This window comes from Balaenoptera ricei, chromosome 4 (assembly GCF_028023285.1).
Source record: "Balaenoptera ricei isolate mBalRic1 chromosome 4, mBalRic1.hap2, whole genome shotgun sequence".
Lineage (NCBI taxonomy): Eukaryota > Metazoa > Chordata > Mammalia > Artiodactyla > Balaenopteridae > Balaenoptera > Balaenoptera ricei.
In genome coordinates, this window is record NC_082642.1 from 108,891,101 (window position 1) to 108,908,824 (window position 17,724).

Here is a 17,724-nt window from a genome sequence, read left to right on the forward strand (position 1 = left end):
TGTTGACTGTTTACAGCATTATTTTTAATACTTGTTTCGCCTGCTAGGCTGTAAGCATCTTTGGGGTAGGGACCATGACTTGAGTTGTCACTGTGTATCCACAGTGTCTGCCACATTGTAGGCCCTCAAAAACTATTGTTGAATGAATGAAGAGAAGAAGCATGTTTCTCATTAATATTAAAATAGGTGTTATCACATAGAAAAGTGGAGTTTTCTCAGAATATTTGGTTGAATTATATTTAGAAGAAAATTCAATTCAGGGCAAGTTAAAGCTTTTCTTAGCTGGACAGTTAACTTGCCAGCGAGAAGATAAAAGAAGTGATTTTAAAGGATGACAATGGACTTTGCAAGCTTGGATGAAGAAGCTATATGTGCATGAATTGGCAGAAGACTAGTAGATGCTTCATCAGCAACTAGAGATCTGTGGGCTAAAAGCCTGAGGAGAGGTCTGCTAATATGTGCAAGTACTGGTTGGTGCTTCTCTATCTACTCCCTTTAGTCATCTATGGAAAGGAAACAAATCTTTTCTGAAAGCAAACAATTTAGAATAAATGGACAAAAATAAGATTTTTATGTTTTCATGTAATTTCCAGTAAAATCTTGATTTACTTGCAATGCTATTTTAGCTTTTTCTTTTTAATAGATTTTATTGGAGTATAATTGCTTCACGATACTGTGTTAGTTTCTGCTGTACAACAACGTGAATCAGCCATATGCATACATATATTCCCATATCCCCTCCCTCTTGCGCCTCCCTCCCACCCTCCCTATCCCACCCCTCTAGGTCGTAGCAAAACAACGAGCTGATCTCCCTGTGCTATGTTGCTGCTTCCCACTAGCTAACTATTTTACATTTGGTAGTGTATATATGTTGATGCTACTCTCACTTCGCCCCAGCATCCCATGTCCTACCCACCCCTACATTCCGTGTCCTCAAGTCCATTTTCTATGTCTACGTCTTTATTCCTGCCCTGCCACTAGGTTCATCAGTACCTTTTTTTTTTTTTTAGCTTCCATATATATATGTTAGCATACGGTATTTTAGCTTTTCAGAGCAACACAGGCCTTAAAGCCCAGTGTTAAAGCCTACCTTCCAAAACCAAAATGTATTTAAATCCAATTAAATGCACTGAAATTCAATTAAACTGTTACATGCTTTTGTTTAATTTCTTTTTAATTGCAGCTGATCATTGAGGTATTATGTAGCTGCAGCACAGCCTTTTGCCTAATCCTTCTGCCATCTATCCTTCTCTGCCTGATATACAGGTGATATAAATGAGAGTTCTCTTTCTTTAGCGTCCTGAGTAGCTACCATCTCTTAAACATAAGCAGATTGTACCATCACTAAGCACTGGAGATTATTGGTTATTGGCCCAAATATTTCATGAACAATGATATCAGAAAGTTATTCCACAGGCAATTTTATCTGCTGGCTATATTCCCTCACTTCACTTCTTTTCCCCTATGGAGCAAACCGGATAAATGTCCTCAGAGAAAAAGTAGCACAGTTGTTATCCTGAGAGGTCACTGCTTTCTCTCTAACTAGCCCCTGATGGCAGACACACTCAGATATGTTCAACATGAAAATGGAGCAAACAGAGAAGTAGCTTAGCTGTGAATATTTCTTAACAGTCCACTGTAACCATAGGGCTCCCCAGGGTGTGCTCCCAACATCAGACACTCAAAAGCAACCATCTGGTTACTCTATTCCCCGATGTACCTCCTTCAAACTTCTAGCTCCTATCCTACGTGTTTTCCAAGTGTTATGGGTAGAGTAATAGATTTAGAACCATTTCCTCAGAACAGTTGCTAACATCTCTTTCAATTCTGAAACAAAGAAACACTCATATTCAATGGGATTGTAGTGGATCATGTCTAGAGAAACCTTACTGTAATGGATCATGTCTAGAGGTGCTGTTGGGTGCAAAGGACTTATTAGAAAATTTGGCTTATATTTCCAAGCAAGACTGACATTTGCCCAAAGCACTCTGTGTATTCTAGTGTCACCAGGGAGCAGTTCAAATTAGTTTCCCATTTCTACAATGCATAGGGTACATCAATAATACAGACTGTCAGGAACTACAAAATGAAGAACTCAAGTGAAGTGTCTGTTTTCTATGTATATTTATTTTTTTCTATCTACTGGAGTATAAAAGTGGGTTAAAAGTTCTGGGTGATTTCGAAGTGGTTCTGTTTCTAGAAAATTTCTGTTGCTTGGGCTTGGGTGTTAAGAGTACTCTGTAATTTAAAAAAGATACTTAATCTACACTTTTCTTGGCCAAATGCAAACCTTGTAAACTTCGAGAATATCCAAATATTTTCTTAAAATATAAAGTAATTTATTTCTTTAAGATGCATGTGAATATTTTATTAATACCACAAACTGAAGACATTTAGAAAGAAGATGGAGGTTTATCACTGCCAAAAGTTGCAATTATTAGATCCATTCAAGATTTCAGTATTGTAGGGCAAATCTGGACCAAAGTTGGGTTCACGCTAATGCTCTTTAGTAAGTCTGTTGAAACCACATTATTTAAGAAAAATATAGCTGCAATTTATTTAAAGAGATAGCAAAGTTAGACTACGAGAGGCCTTTAAAGTGAAGCTGGTAATGAAGAATAAGGTGACTTACAGTGAACTGTGATGGCTGTTGAAGCAATCATGCTTTTTTTGTCTATCAGGGAGCATTTATAGTCTCCTGTTGCATTGCGCCTCACATCTGCCAATGTGTAAGTATTTGAACTTCGTATTCCTTCAGGCTGTCCCTTTTGATAGAGGCAAAATGTCAGATGATTACACTTGGTAGCTACAATAAGAACAGTTATATTTCTTGATTAAAATGACATTTTCTCAGATAAGAAAAAAAAAGGAAATGTATTTCTTCAATTGGACAAATGAGAGTAGAGTTTGTATTATCTGAATCCTGGAAAAATAATTGGTAATTTGGTTCTAAGGAAATTGAGAAGCTAATTTACATTGTATTGATGACATCTATTTTATTGACAGCATGGCTTGTGTTTGTTAAGGCAGATTTAAAAAAATGTTTAATATTTTATTTTTACATTTATCCCTTGCTTAATCTGACAAAAAGATTTGAGGCAGCTTAAAAGAAAACATAACATATAATCCAAATTAGGAAGGAAGGAAGGGAGGGAGGGAGGAAGGAAGAAGGGGAGGGAGGAAGAAAGAAAGAGAGGGGAAAAGAAATTTTAAAAAGAGAAAAGAAAAAGAAAAGAATTAATAACTAAGAATTAAAAAAATATATAGATGAATTAGGAGTATATAGTAACAAAAAAGATAATTGTTGTTAAAACTAAGACACAAATTTGGCTGTCATCCCTGAAAATCAAGGTAGAAACATAATTAGTTTCAAATTTTCATTTGTGTTTTAGACAAAAACAATATGTCAGTTTATTAAGATAAACAGAATTTCCTGTCAACATTTAAGTAGAAAGGAAATCACTTAGACTTGTCTTCTGAGTAATATAGTGGATGATACTCTTAAACATTACTGAACAGTGCAGTGGGTGACATTTGTGAACAGACCCCTGCAGTAAATGCAGTACAGAGTTGTATATGGCTTCTCCCAATGGAAGGTTATGTCAAACGCAAACCTGGGAAGGCTGTGGGAGAGCAAGCAAGTGTCCTCAGACAGAGCTCTCTCCTAGTCTGGCTCCACAGTGTCTAGAACACATCCAAATTATCCTCTAGACATCATCTCTTTCAGCTGTGATACTGATAAAAGTTGAGAAAATGGCTGTTTAAGACCACATACAATGGCAAGATACAGCCCATTGCTTTATTCTATCAAGCTAAATATAATGTGCAACAGAAGTGTCCCTATATCAGAAATTCAGGGACGTGTTCAGGAATGCACTGTGGATAGATTTAGAATCCACATCAGACCATTTGCTGTCATCATCCTTCATTTTATATTTGTTTGCTTCTGAAGAGCAGATTCTTATAGTTTATTTGGATAATGAGACCTTGAGTTTCTACCATTACGGTTTCCTATGATCAGATTTTTTACTCTTTGTCCCTGATTTCCCTTAACACTGAATTTAAAAAGGCGAGAGCACTGGCAGATGCCAAAAAAACTTTTAAAGGACATTCCACAGGTGTCCCTTGACTCCAAGAATAACATCGTTTCCTCACTTAAGCTTCTCAAGAATATACAATTCTTAATTTCAGCCAGCTGCCGAACAACAGGACAGAATGATAGTGGTCTCGCTCAAGTAATAATCCTGAAGCACTTACTGGTAAGTAAAACAAAAACTCCTCAGGAGGAGGGTTACCATTTCCCAAGCATTTAAGAGTGATGTTGTCCCCTTCTTTGATGGCATTTTTTGATGGCAGCACTTGTATTGTCACCTGCTCTGTAGGATCTGCAAGAGTCACAGACACAAGTTAACCATTTCATCAAGTACCAAATTACTCAGTACATACAATGAAAATGACTAAATTATACACAATTTTCTCAAGAAGCTAGTAATGATAATTGCTTAAATGTATCTTTTTATAGAAGGATTGAAGTTAATAGCTACTTGCTATAACAAGTACTAATCTTGGTTAGAGCAAACTACAAAGAGACCCTGTTACATAAAAATCAATTTCTTCTTAGCAAAATGTCTTTACCTGAGGTAGGAATGACCATAATTATTTTATGTGTAAAAGACCAGTAGGAACAATCTCACTGTATAATCTCATTATAAGGACATTTAACTATATTATATGTATCTTACAGTTTGGAAAGACTGGAGCAGCTAGCAAAGGAGCTAAAACTATTAGCCCCCCCCCCCAGTCTTATTACACAATAATACCTTATATTAAATAAAAAGGTACATGAGCCAAACAATACCAGCAAGATTTTTGGCATGCTGGAGAGTAGATCTGCTTTCAAAAAGATAAATCCATGAACTGAGAGAGACCCTTAACACAATCAACAGAACTGTGAATGTATTGTAATTTTTTTCTGTTCATTGGAGCCAAGATGCAACCTTCATTCCATTTCGGTCATTTTTATGGTGAAAATAGGGCTAAAGGGTATTCTTTAGTTGAGGCTACTGCTCAACGGTAGAATGCTAAAGAAATTAAAAGCTGAATACACAGTGGACCATACCCAGCTAAAGGAAAGAAAAGGAGGTGGTGTTGGCAGTTATAAATGACCCACTTTCTAATGTATCCACTTGTTATGTAGCTGATGATACAATGAACAATGAATTTTGAAATCATATAATGCAAAGGTTTATTTTAGAGAACCTCTTCCACAAGGCTTAATAACTACTGAGGCATGTGTCTATATTTCCAAACCGGCAGCACTAAAAATTATCTATGAAGACTTATTTTGCTATTAGCTAATAAAGTGAGACGAATAAGTGGTAGATTTTGATGCTTTTTTCTATCTCTTGCAGTCATTTACTTACCTTTCTAAGATTAAAGTGCAGGGAAAACAACCTGAAGGATTGTTATAGATTGCTTCTCTGACTTTTTCCCATGCTTGGGCATCTCTGAATATTTGCCCAGAATGTTCTGAGGCTAAACAAAGATTGGTTTAATATACTTGTTCATTTTTCTGAATTTGCCTGAGGTAGTTCCCTGACCAGCAGTTCTCAGTTAAGTCAGAAAGTAAATAAAGTTTGTCCTGCACTGGCCTTCCATTTCTAGGCCTCCCTCACTCGTTTGCATGGCCCTTCTCTGCCTAGCTTGGTCTGTAGCACATCACTGCAGCACATCTCTGACCAAAGCTGATGCCAGAACAGCTAGGAATCATAATCGATCTGACTTCATGCTTTATTTTAAAACCCCCCTTCTCTGTGTCCCCTTTTCAATAGGCTCTGCTCTGTACTAGGGAGTTGAAGAACTACACTGAGATCAGAGGGTTAACGTAACACATTTGAGTTTTAACAGTAGCCTTCTGGTTGCCCACTAATGTGCGTCCAACAAAATTAATGATCTCTTGCTCTCCTTTTGACTTTCAGTTTGACTCTATTAGTAAATCATCAGTCTGCCAGTTACTCTGGCTTTCTCCTTTGCCCTCTCTTATCCACTCAATCACCCAGTCTTAATGATTAATCCTTATATTTTGCATCTGATTCTCCCCTTCTATTCCCACCAACACTTCTCTAGCACAGGCTGTAATTAATCTACACCTGAAACACTGCCTTCAAACTTCATTTGGTCCTTCACCGTGAGCCTTTCTCTTTTCTACATCTTTATATATATATATATATTCTCTAAATAAGTTTTTGAAGTAGTGCTTTGAATATTACAATGATATTTAAAATTCTTCACACATTCCCAATATGTAAAAATTGAAATAAAAATTTCTTAACCTGGTATCCACAATTGCCTTGAACTTAGTTCAGGTAAGACTCTTATATCTCACTACTCCATAAATACCCCTACATAATAATCAAAAGAGTCTACTCAAATTTCTTTCTCCCTTCTCTCCATTCATCCTCTGTCCACTCATTTATTCACTCATTTGGCTAATATTTGTTTTGTGCAGGCACTAAGTGCAAGAGTTACAAAGTCAAAAACAGCAATTCCCTGTCCTCAATGAACTTTCAGTTTATTTATGATGACACCAAACTTATCAATTAAGACTGTGACAGCACAAAAACTGCCTAAGATGCATAAGCATAGTAATCACTAGTAGCTTACAGATCCGCCAGACTGGGAAGCTTCCTGTAGGAATTGACCGTGGAGCTGGGTTTTGAAGAATAAGGAGGTGTTTGCTGGATAATAAAGGTAAGATAGTGACAGCATATGGATAGGAATGTACATAGTATTCTACAGGAGGAATCTGGAAAATAGAACAGACTACAGAAAGTAGTTAAATGATGAAGGTTGAGACAGGTCAGGACCATGGCTACAGGGGACTCAAGGCATTTTGAAATTGGGAGTTTAGAGATTAACCTGAGAGATCTGGGGAGTCGCTGAAGAGTTTTCATCACAGTAGTGACATGTTCACATTTGTGTTTTAGAAAGATATTTCTGGCAGCAGCTTGCAGGGCAGTTTGGCGTGAACAGACAGGAATACTATTTTGGAAGTTGTTACAAAAATACCAGCAATGAGGAATGGTGGCATAATCTTAGGCAGTGTCAGAAGGCAGAATCAGACACATACAAAGATGAAAGAGCTAGATTCTATAAAACTTCATTACTGACTGGATAGGGTAAAGGAGTGGACCAGTGCGTCTTTCTCAGGCTTCCTCAAGGTGAATTGATCAAATTTCTTTTTCTTGAATGTACTCTTCTGTACTTTCCATTTAGCTCCTCCTTCTCTAAAGTCATCCTAGAGCAGTGGCTCTCCAGATGTGGTCCTCAGATGATTATCATTAGCATCACCAAGGAACTTGTTAGAAATGCAAAGTATTGGGCCCCTCCCCACAACTACTGGATAAGAAGCTATAGAGCCAGGTCCTGTAACTGGTTTACTAACAAGTCCTCCAGGTGATTCTGATGCATATCCTGAAGTTTGGGAATCACTGTCCTTGGGAACCTGAGCTTTCAGGACTGTCCACTAAGTCCCTGTGGCACTTACCACTTGCAACTTTGCATTGACAATTTCCTTCTGATGTACATGTCTTACTTACCTATTGGAATAGTAAACCCCTTGAATGTCAGGACTATATATTAAACACTTTCGGGTCTTTGCCATGAAGCCCAGCACTGCATGCATTGTGCCTTCTCAAAAGCTGTGCCCAATGCTTCCCACACAGCCAACCACAGTCAAATCATTTCCTTCTTCCTCATCCGAAGGACTTTTCTGCCCATCTATCTGCCCATGCCTGACACTCACATACATTTCTGTTCTTTCTTAAGCCAATTTCCCAATCCTTTTCACTCATCTTGATGTTCTTTCCTATCTTGTACTCCTGTACTTACACCAAGATAGTTTATTTCCAACTGAATATCTTTGAACAGACAGAGTTCTGCTTCCATATACAGAAATAATAGTTTGATTTTAGATAAGCTGTACATGATGAAATCCTCTCAATTCTTGCTTTTAAATCAAGTTGAAATTTATTTACAAAGTTTAAGGCAAAACAACCCATTATGGTTAGGGCTTGTGGAACTTCAGTTCTGTTCTTCTATAAGGTTCTGCACTTCATGGAGCCAAAATAAAAATGTAGCTGAGATAAAACTCTTTGAAGGTTCAGTGGGCATTTCTACCCTTTCTCTCAAATAGATGTAGAAGTACTGGGTTATTCTACAACATAAGGCAGTATTATGAGAATTTCTGATTCACTAAAAAGTAATAATAAAGTTTTCTTGCATCTTTCCCCAAAATATATCTCTAGTCTATGCTTATGAAGTAATAATGATTATATAGTAATAATGATGATAGTACTTAATAACGAGCATTTAATGTGCTATATATATTGTGCTATTTTAGATTTTTGATTTTACTTAATCTCCATAATAACACCATGAGTTAGGTATTACATTAATATTTTTCCTATTTCAAGATAGGAAAACTGAGACCTAGAGTAGTTAAGCTTCTTTTCTAGAAATACAAAATAACAGCACTGGGACTGGACTGCCAGCATCTTTGCTCTTAATCATATTATCTTGGCTCCTGTCTTACAAGAAAGAGCACAGCATTGGAGAAAAGGATTCTAATCCACTTGCCACAGCTAAGTTAGGGCAAGTCTCTAGGTCTCACTTTACTGCTAGTTAAAATAATGGACTTAGATCAGATGATCAAGAAAGTTCCTTTGTAGTTTAATATTCAAATCTATTAAGTTAACCAAAACATGCTGGAATTCAAAATCCTATTTAACTTTTATGCAATTGATCTCATTATTAAAATAAATTTCTTTATTAAAATGGAAATTCCATATCTAGAAAACCAATCAGTCATAACCTTCTATTCATCTGTCATTCATTCAGAAAACCATCAGATGGCATTCTGAACTCCTACAAAATCCAGGGCTGTGCGTCAGGGCTGAGGACTACCAGAAGAAATCAGACTAAGTCAGAGATCTTGTGTTTAAGGAACTTAGTGTCTAGTGGAATACAGAAGAGATGATTATAAATAACAAAGTAGAGAGTGAAAGATATCATAGATGGGTAAGCATTTATTCTATAGGTCTTGCAAAGAGGAAGAGATTATTTGGGTACCATGGAATGGGGATGGGGGTTTGGAAGTAAATTCCAAAGAGCTTTTGGATTGGGACTTAAAATAGCATTGGAATATTTTTTCTAATACATAAAAATTGCATAATTATTTATTGAGTTACTTACAGTAAATATCAAAGACTGCTTGTTCAGAGTAAACTGTTTTCTGGCCGGATGGTCCATAATATGTCACAGAGCAGGTGAATGGCATTTGAATGTCAGCCTTGGTTGTCTTGTACTCCAGGGATGAAGTCATGATATAGAGCTGAGTCACTGGGTCCATTTGCTTTTTAAAAATTATGACCACCGCTGAAGAAAATAAAGAACACTAATGGTAGGATCTTTCATCGGAAAATCACAGTCCTTAATTAACTGTCACAGCAACTTTGAGAAGTGGTTTTGTCCTTCTTACTGTATTTAACAGGAGGGAAAATTGACATGTAGTGAGGTAGATGTCTTTTCAAAAACATGAATCAGAGACATGGACAGAAATAGAATCCTGGAATTCTATCTCCCACTCACTTTAATTAACTTTTAGAACATGCCATATAGAGAAATAATTTTCTCTGCTCTTGATTCTTCTGCACAAGGTCTGAAATGATGTTTTAAAAATCCCTTCTGATTTAATGGATACTTAAAGTAACAAAGTATAAAGTCATAGATCAAAAGAGGGCAATGCATTTAGACTCAGGATAGTCTAAGGAATGCTTAGACAAGAGAAAGGCAAAACATGTCATCTGAATTTATTGCCCACTTCTTACCCACCTCCTTCAAGGGGTTGCAGAACTTTTCCATTCCTGTACCACGTGATGTTGCCATCCGGATAACTGTCTTTTGAAATGCACTCACCCAACTGCAAAATAAAGAGGAAATATCACAACCTTGGTTGCATCAGTGGTTGTCCATTTGAAAGCCCCAGACTCCTCAAGGGATGCAGAGTTACTCCGATTTCCTGACCCATTCATCTTCCAAGCCTTGACTAAGGACTGAATGAATGCACTCTTGTATAAAAACAATGTTTTGTGCTTAAAATTATGGTCTTGCCCATTTAAAAATGTGCAATAGATGCTGCCACCATTAATAAAATCACATTCATTTAAAAGCATTACCCGATTCATTTCGACAGTATTCAGTTTTAACATTAACTAAATAACATAACTATATTAACATTGGCTATTACCATGGTTCATAGATCTGTGTATTCAAGAATCATTAATGGTGTTAAAATAAGGCTGCCTCTCCAGCTTCATGCTACGTTTATTTCAGATGACATATACTTACCACGATCTATAATCCCCACCACTTTACTTCACATGTGTTCTTAATATTTAGTGTTGTACTATGCAGTCAAATTCAATCTGATTCAAAGAATTCTGAACTTGCTTCTTCCCCCAGCCAAGGAAAATTTGGCTATTTTAGTTAGTGAAAATGAGATTATGAATCAAGTGATGTGCTCATATATGGAACCCCAGTTTTGTCCCTCCTTCAATAGACTTCCTTCAAACCTCTGCTACTGTGATTGTTTAAATCTGATCTTATCCCTTAACTTCAACTTTTCAATAGTTTAATTTGTCAATAAGATAGAGACCAAACACTATACATGACAGAAGGCTTGTCATAATCCAGCTTCTCTTTAACTCTCGAGATTTATCTCTTACTGCACTCTCTTGCCCACTGGCTGAGCACCCAAAATTCCAGCAACGCAAATAATGTGTTTCCCAAACATGCCATTTTCTTTAACATGGTATTATTTCATATTGTTGGAAAGCCCTTTTTACCTTTGGTCTGGAGAAAATCTACTCATGTGTCATTACTTCATTAAACATCCATTTCATTCAAACAAGAAAGACTTATGCCTTTTTTTACTCTCATCTCCCTCTCCTCCCTTCAGAAATGACCACGCCTTCCTCTGTGTCTCCTCTCTACCTTGTGCAGACTTTCTGACTGGCACCTGGAACACTGTCAGCTCCACAGAGCAAAGTCTATCTTATTTGTCCTGGCATCTGAGGCCAGGAGAAGGCATTCAATGCTAGGCTTAGGAAAGGCAATTAATCAAAAACAAGTTCTTACCTTTTTAAGCTGCTCTGTTTCAAGAAACGGGGCTTTGCTTACAATTTCGGGTTTAGATGGTTGCTCTAAAGTTAAGTAGAGAAAGATTTTAAGTGCATGTGGGAGAAGGAAATGAACATTTGTGATTCGGTTTATAGAAAAATAATTCATTTACTCAAAGCAGAAAAATAAGCAACAAAATAAAAAATAGATTTCCCATATAATCTGTAATTAAGAAATCTGGTTAGTTTCCCCCTTCCAAATATTTGCTTTATTATATTAAATATTATTTTAAGTGCTTATTATTCCTGTGAATAAAATATTGCTAATGTTTTCAGGATGCTTTATAAACAGTGAGTACGGTTTAGATTGTAAACAGAGGTTAATATACTAAAGAGGATATGTTATCTGCAATTGATTACCATGTGCACTTTCTACTTAATAATTTCCATCTCCTTAGAGGAAAACCTGAGTCCATATGAATCTGAATCACAGGGGTGCTTATTTAAAATGCAGATTTCTGAGCTCTACCTGGCCAACTAAATCAGCATATCTGGGGAAAATCCTATAAACCTACTTTTTAAACAAGTTCCATTGGGGATTCTTGGGCACAGTGGAGTTTAAGAATCACTGCTCTAAAATCATGGGAAATGCAAAGTGGCTAAGGGATGTAGAAGCCCAAGTTTCCTGTGTATCTCACACCTTATCTTTTAAATGAAGTTATATTATGAAACTATAAATGTGAGAAAATCTTTCAAATTTGGAACATGAGATAATGGACAGAAGCGTTTTAAATACAGGAAGTTCGGTAAGCATAAATTCTAATAGAGGCTTCGGGAAAAACTGATTACAAATTGCAGCAAGAAGATATTATTTAAACTTATTTTATTCTTAGCTATTAGTTATCTATCATTGATGGATTTTTAAACTTTTTAATTAGCTCTAACAATTAGTCTATAGAAAATGGATATTTCCTCATTGTCATTGATTTTTGTGAGTCTCATGGAGAACTATTCTATTTTCAAATAAATAGACAAATAAAAACAACCAGCTATTCTCTCATCCATAGTCTTATTGTCTACCATCTCTACACTTTTAATTTTGATTACCAAACTAAACTAAATTGCTCTTGTATAATTATTACTCAATTTGGAATTCAGTTATCAGACATGTTACCTACCCAGACCATTACAGAAAACAAGGATGAAGACAAAAAGTCTTTGGAACAGCAAGATGGGTATCACCAAGATTGTATGCAAAAATAACGTAAGCTTCTTCAGGTTAATATCCTGAGTTAATTTTCCCTTTGCAATTGTTTTATATTAGAAATTAGAATAATTAATAATAATAGTGAATCTGCCTATCTGTTGAGCTTACACTTTAATTATAAGAGGCCTATTTACTATTAATTCTAGAAGTATAATTCTCTTGATACAATTTTCTGAAGAGTGATTATCTATATTCTAAATGCACAGATTGGAAAGAAAACATAAGAAAGATTAAAAAAAATGGAAAAAAGAAACATAGAAAAATAGAAAAGTATAACAGACAATTACATTAACACAAAGAAGAAGTGACACCTGGCTACCTGATTGTTAGGAATGTGACCAAAAATATAAAAAACTGACAAAATATAAAAAAACTGATCCAGCAATTTCACTCCTGGCATATATTCAAAGAAAAGAAAAACTCTAATTCATAAAGATTCATGTACCCCTATGTTTTTAGCAGCATTATTTACAATACACAAGATACGGAAGAAACCTAAGTGTCCATCACACATAAAGATGTTACATGTGTGTATACACACATGCACACACACACACACACACACACACACACCCCTAATGGAATACTAGTCAGCCATATAAAAGACTGAAATTTTGCCATTTGCAACAACATGAATGGACCTGGAGGGTATTTATGCTTAGTGAAAGAAGTCTGACAGAAAAAGACAAATACTGTATGTTATCACTAATATGTGGAATATAAAAAATAAAACAAATGAATGAATATAACAAAACAGAAATACATTCACTGATATATAGAACAAACTAGTGGTTACCAGTGGGGAAAGGAAAAGGGGTAGGGACAAGATATGTGCAGGGGGTTAAGAGGTAAAAATCACCATGTACAAAAATGAATAAGTAACAGGGATATATTGTGAAACACAGGGAAATATAGCCATTATTTTGTAATAACTTTAAATGGAGTATAATCTATAAAAATATTGAATCACTGTTGTACACCTGAAACTAATATAATATTGTAAATCAAGTATACTTCAATTTAAAAAATTTTTTCAATTAGAAAAAATAAATTATAAAAATCAAAACAACATAAATAGCAATTCCTGGGAAACATGTGGTAGGGGATTAAAGCCTTCTCCAATACAAATCAGTAAGTCTTGGTTTTACCACTATTTTAATGTAACATCATTAATGTTCATAATTACAACTCTGAGTTATTGATAAAACCTTAAATTATGTTCAGAATTCAATGTTTTATGGCAAACGTCTAATACCTTTGAGAGAGGGCTGCATCCAAAATATTTAAACAGAACAAAAATCTTGGAGCTTGAGTAAGTGTAAGTTCTCTGGGAACTAAAATCAGTTATTCAGTGACACCTCTCTGAAAGCTCAAGAGAGGTAAGATATTAAATTAATTTTTGTGGTTGATCAAGTGTCAAGATTAACAAGAAAAAAAGAGCAAATAGTTTTTTGTTTCCTTAGTACTATCTATGCCTGGAATATATAGAGAGATTTGAAAAATCCTCCAAAAAATTAGGCTCTTAATAGAAAATGAGGATGGGCAGTTTTGTTAAGTTGTACTAATTTCTAGTTCACCAAAATCAGATACCAATTCAGTTGGAACATACTTCCTCTAATGTCAAATATATTCCTCTACTTTGACTTATAAACCCCATATAACCATAAATACCGATGTGTTAAAATTGTTGGTCTTTTCCACATGGCCATGTGTGCTTTGTTTCCATAAACACTTTCTAAAATTTATTCTTATTTCAATAAAATAAAACTGCAGCAAACCCAGGAAAACCTGATGAAAGTATGCTTAAAATTTAGTCCTCTTTGTACTATTATTCACTTTTCCATTTAGAAGAGAGAGTCACAGTGGGTATTGAGAAAGTAATGGTAATACCTATTGCATTTCTCTGAGTTATTTTCTCAAACTTTTGTTTCAAACCCTCTATATCAAATACATATTTTGTATGTAACTTTCTCTTATATTAGCTTGTAACAATCGATGAGTATTAGAAGACCATAAAAGAGGATGTGTACTATTTTAGCAAAATTGCATATTGATTCCAAAGTGTTTTAAAAAAACTTTATGTGAATTATGTCTTAATATGATTCAAGGATTCATAACTAAGTATAGAATTGAAAGGAAAAGTCATACCACAAATTTATTTGCATTAGTAAAATAATTTTGTCAAGAGTTTCACAGCCAGGTGAGGATGGAGTGATGAATGCAAAACTGCTCTATATCACCCAAATGCATGAGTGTTATTCTCAAAATCCTCACACAGAGGATGGCCCAGTTTGATATGGGAGGAGAGCAAGAAAAGGCAGGTGCACTGGTTACATTGAGTCAAGGGTGCTTCTCTCAGTACTTTGTCAGCAATCAACTCTTGATATACTTTAAGTAGATCACTGTGAGCATGAAATCGTTTATTTTCCTTATGAGATGGGAAAAGGTATTTTTTATACTTAAACAATCAAAATGAAATATACAGTGTAGATCTCATTTGTTAAAAAGGTATTTTCTGCTTCCTTCATTCTGAAAAAATAAAAATGACTTGCAGTTGAAAGTTGAATAACTTTCACAGGGAGGGTGGGAGGAGGGATGCTCAGTTTTGATAAAATATTGAGAACAGTGTCCCAATGAAAGCTCAAATAACACTGTGATGTCAACCATCACTAGGAGAGCTGGTTGGTCCAGGTGGAAGTCACGGGAACAGTCTTCCTTTTAATACCACACACACCAGTGCAGAAGATTAGGCTGGATTTTGGTTTTCAAATGCTTTTTAGTACTCAAGCCCTTCTCCCTTTTTTCCCCCTGAACAAAATATCATGAAAAAGCTTCGAAATATTGAGTGGGCGAATTATAGCTAATCAAGTAGAAGCAGCTAGCTCCTCACCCTCCTCAGCCCTATTCATTAGCACGTCAAGAGGATCCTAGGAACAGAGTGGGAAAACCACTGCCTAATCCAAAGTACTCATTTACTGATGAGGAGGGAATTGAAGCCCCTGCCCTGACTGGTGAAGTCACTTGCCCAAGGTCAGAAATTAGCAGCAGATCTAACAAAGCCAGATCTCCTGATGACCAGTTCAGTGATTTTTCCATTATATCACTGACAGCCATTTGGCTCTCTGGGCAAGCATTCAACCTCTAAGATCTACTCTTGCTAAGGGATGGTTTTATTAACTTCAAATGTGCGTTAAATGCAAACTGTTTGACTATGATGCCATTCAACGACTAACCAACCAACCAAACAAAAATGCCTCATTAGTGGTGACAAAGCATGGGACTTACTTGGATCTGGTCTGCTTTATGGGCATGATTTCTTGCATCTGAGATATAGCTTAAAACTGAATAAACAAACCTACATCAGAAGTAATAAAGTCATCAGTCATGACCTCTAGTTTGAATAAAAAGTTTGTGCTCATCAGGAGGACACTGCAGCAAACTGATCTGGGATTAGCTCACGTTAACCACACTCATTCTGTGGTACACAGTGCGTGTTGCTAGGTGCTAGGTGACTCGACAGAAGGAAACAGAGGACTGATTGATGAGCCTAGTAACTCTTAAGTGACTGCAATATATACATGTGTAGAATGAAAGCCTCCATGTCACAGCTGCCATTTGCTTCACAAATAACGATCCAAAGTCAATTCATTATTTTTAAAGAAGCAAAGCCCTTATATGCTCTTGCAAACTCTTTCTTCATCATGAGCTGTGCTGTTTATTTAATTGGACTTGGAGGGTCCCACAGTTTCTAGTATAAAACCCCATTTTCAAAAGTGTGTAACTTGTCTATTTAAATTCTCTCTGGCCCAGAGCCTGGAATGCAAATTCTGTTTCTGAGAATCACTTTGTTTTCAACAACATTCAAAAGAGAAGGGGGTAGGGGGAGCTGATGGTATGCAGGGTGTGAGTGTGTTTTTATAACCATAGAAATCCTCTGTATTCCGAAACAGCTTACAAATTTTATCAAATTAGGCCAAATGAACTTTTTTGGCATTTAAAAAATTATATTCTGAAAATTGTCACCAATGTTTCTTCGAAATGGAACAACCTGAATTTTCTCAACTTTCTTGTAGACTGTCTTGATATTTGGTAATTTTAACATAATAACAAAGAAACATGACAATGACAAATCAATACACATAACTTTAGAATGCTGTGACTTAATCTCTGTACCTACTGCAGTACATTCTTGTGTACTTATATTTACGACCTCATGGCTTAATTAAAAGATTTTGGTTGCTCACTTTAGAAAAAGTGTTTTTAGCAGCACACCATCCATCTTCCTAATAACATCAAAGTGAAATAAAAGACAAGAAAGAAAAAATACATGGGACTTTGGCAAATACAGGATGGAGATTTTTCGGGGTGTTTCATGGAAGGGGGCATAACTGGGAAACGCTTGGTACTTGGTTTGATCCATAAAATGATTGAGTTGAGTGGATGGTTTCTGGAAAGTACCTTCTAAGCTGAAAGGTAATCAACTGAAACGTGTACTATGCTTTTACAAGGTTCTTCGGGAGAACAAAGGTCTCCTTGATAGTATAAGCACTGAATCCTTGTCATGAGTCCATAGGAGCACTGAAGTCCATATAAATGCTTAAGGGACAGTCCTACTTAGTTGTATAGGCATTACAAGAGAAACAGGAAAAATCCACGGTTAATTGCTGTAGTAGCAAGGCCCTCTGGGTTTCTTTCTTCCCTGTTTATTTTAATAATTTCTAGGTGCTGTCAAGTTATCAGAAAGCAGAGGAAAAAACTGAAAAGTGAGACCTTCTTCCCTAATTAAAAAAGACTAGCATTCTGAAACTTTCGAGACCTATTTTTCTCCCTGTAATTTCTAAGATATTAGGATGTAATGAAGGTGGGATATTTTATTAGAATATTAAAAGATAAAGAGTTTTAATTAGAACTTCTCAAGTCATTCATTTGCGTAGCTATTTGTACACGCACATTAACTATATATTATCATGAGGCAAAGTGACCTCCAGTAATTATTACAAGTTTCTTCTACAACATTTTCTTGTTCCAACCCTCCTCTACTTTTTCCCCTTGGTGGATTCCATGTACACATTTAGAGTGTGGTGAACTTCTTTATTTTAGGGCAATTTTCTAAACCGCTTGAACAGTCTCAAGAAGTAAATCAACAAGCATTAAGCATTAAAGGTCAAAATGTGTGTGTGTATACACACACATATACACACACATGTATATACATATATAGAAAACTTAGGTCTCTTGTTTGTATTTTATTTTATTTTTTTTAATTTTATTTATTTATTT

General features: G+C 35.7%; 1 protein-coding gene across 2 annotated transcripts in view; it reads right to left on the reverse strand.

Moving 5' to 3' along the window:
* Positions 1–17,724, reverse strand: part of ALCAM (activated leukocyte cell adhesion molecule) — a 200,496-nt gene that overhangs the window by 36,399 nt on the left and 146,373 nt on the right. For both annotated transcript variants that reach the window (XM_059921216.1, XM_059921214.1), the window contains exons 4-8: positions 11,197–11,261; positions 9,892–9,979; positions 9,253–9,435; positions 4,258–4,385; positions 2,633–2,765 (exon numbers count right to left, since the gene is read on the reverse strand). In XM_059921216.1, coding sequence (XP_059777199.1) covers positions 2,633–2,765; positions 4,258–4,385; positions 9,253–9,435; positions 9,892–9,979; positions 11,197–11,261 — 597 coding nt within the window. The remainder of the gene's footprint in view (positions 1–2,632; positions 2,766–4,257; positions 4,386–9,252; positions 9,436–9,891; positions 9,980–11,196; positions 11,262–17,724) is intronic.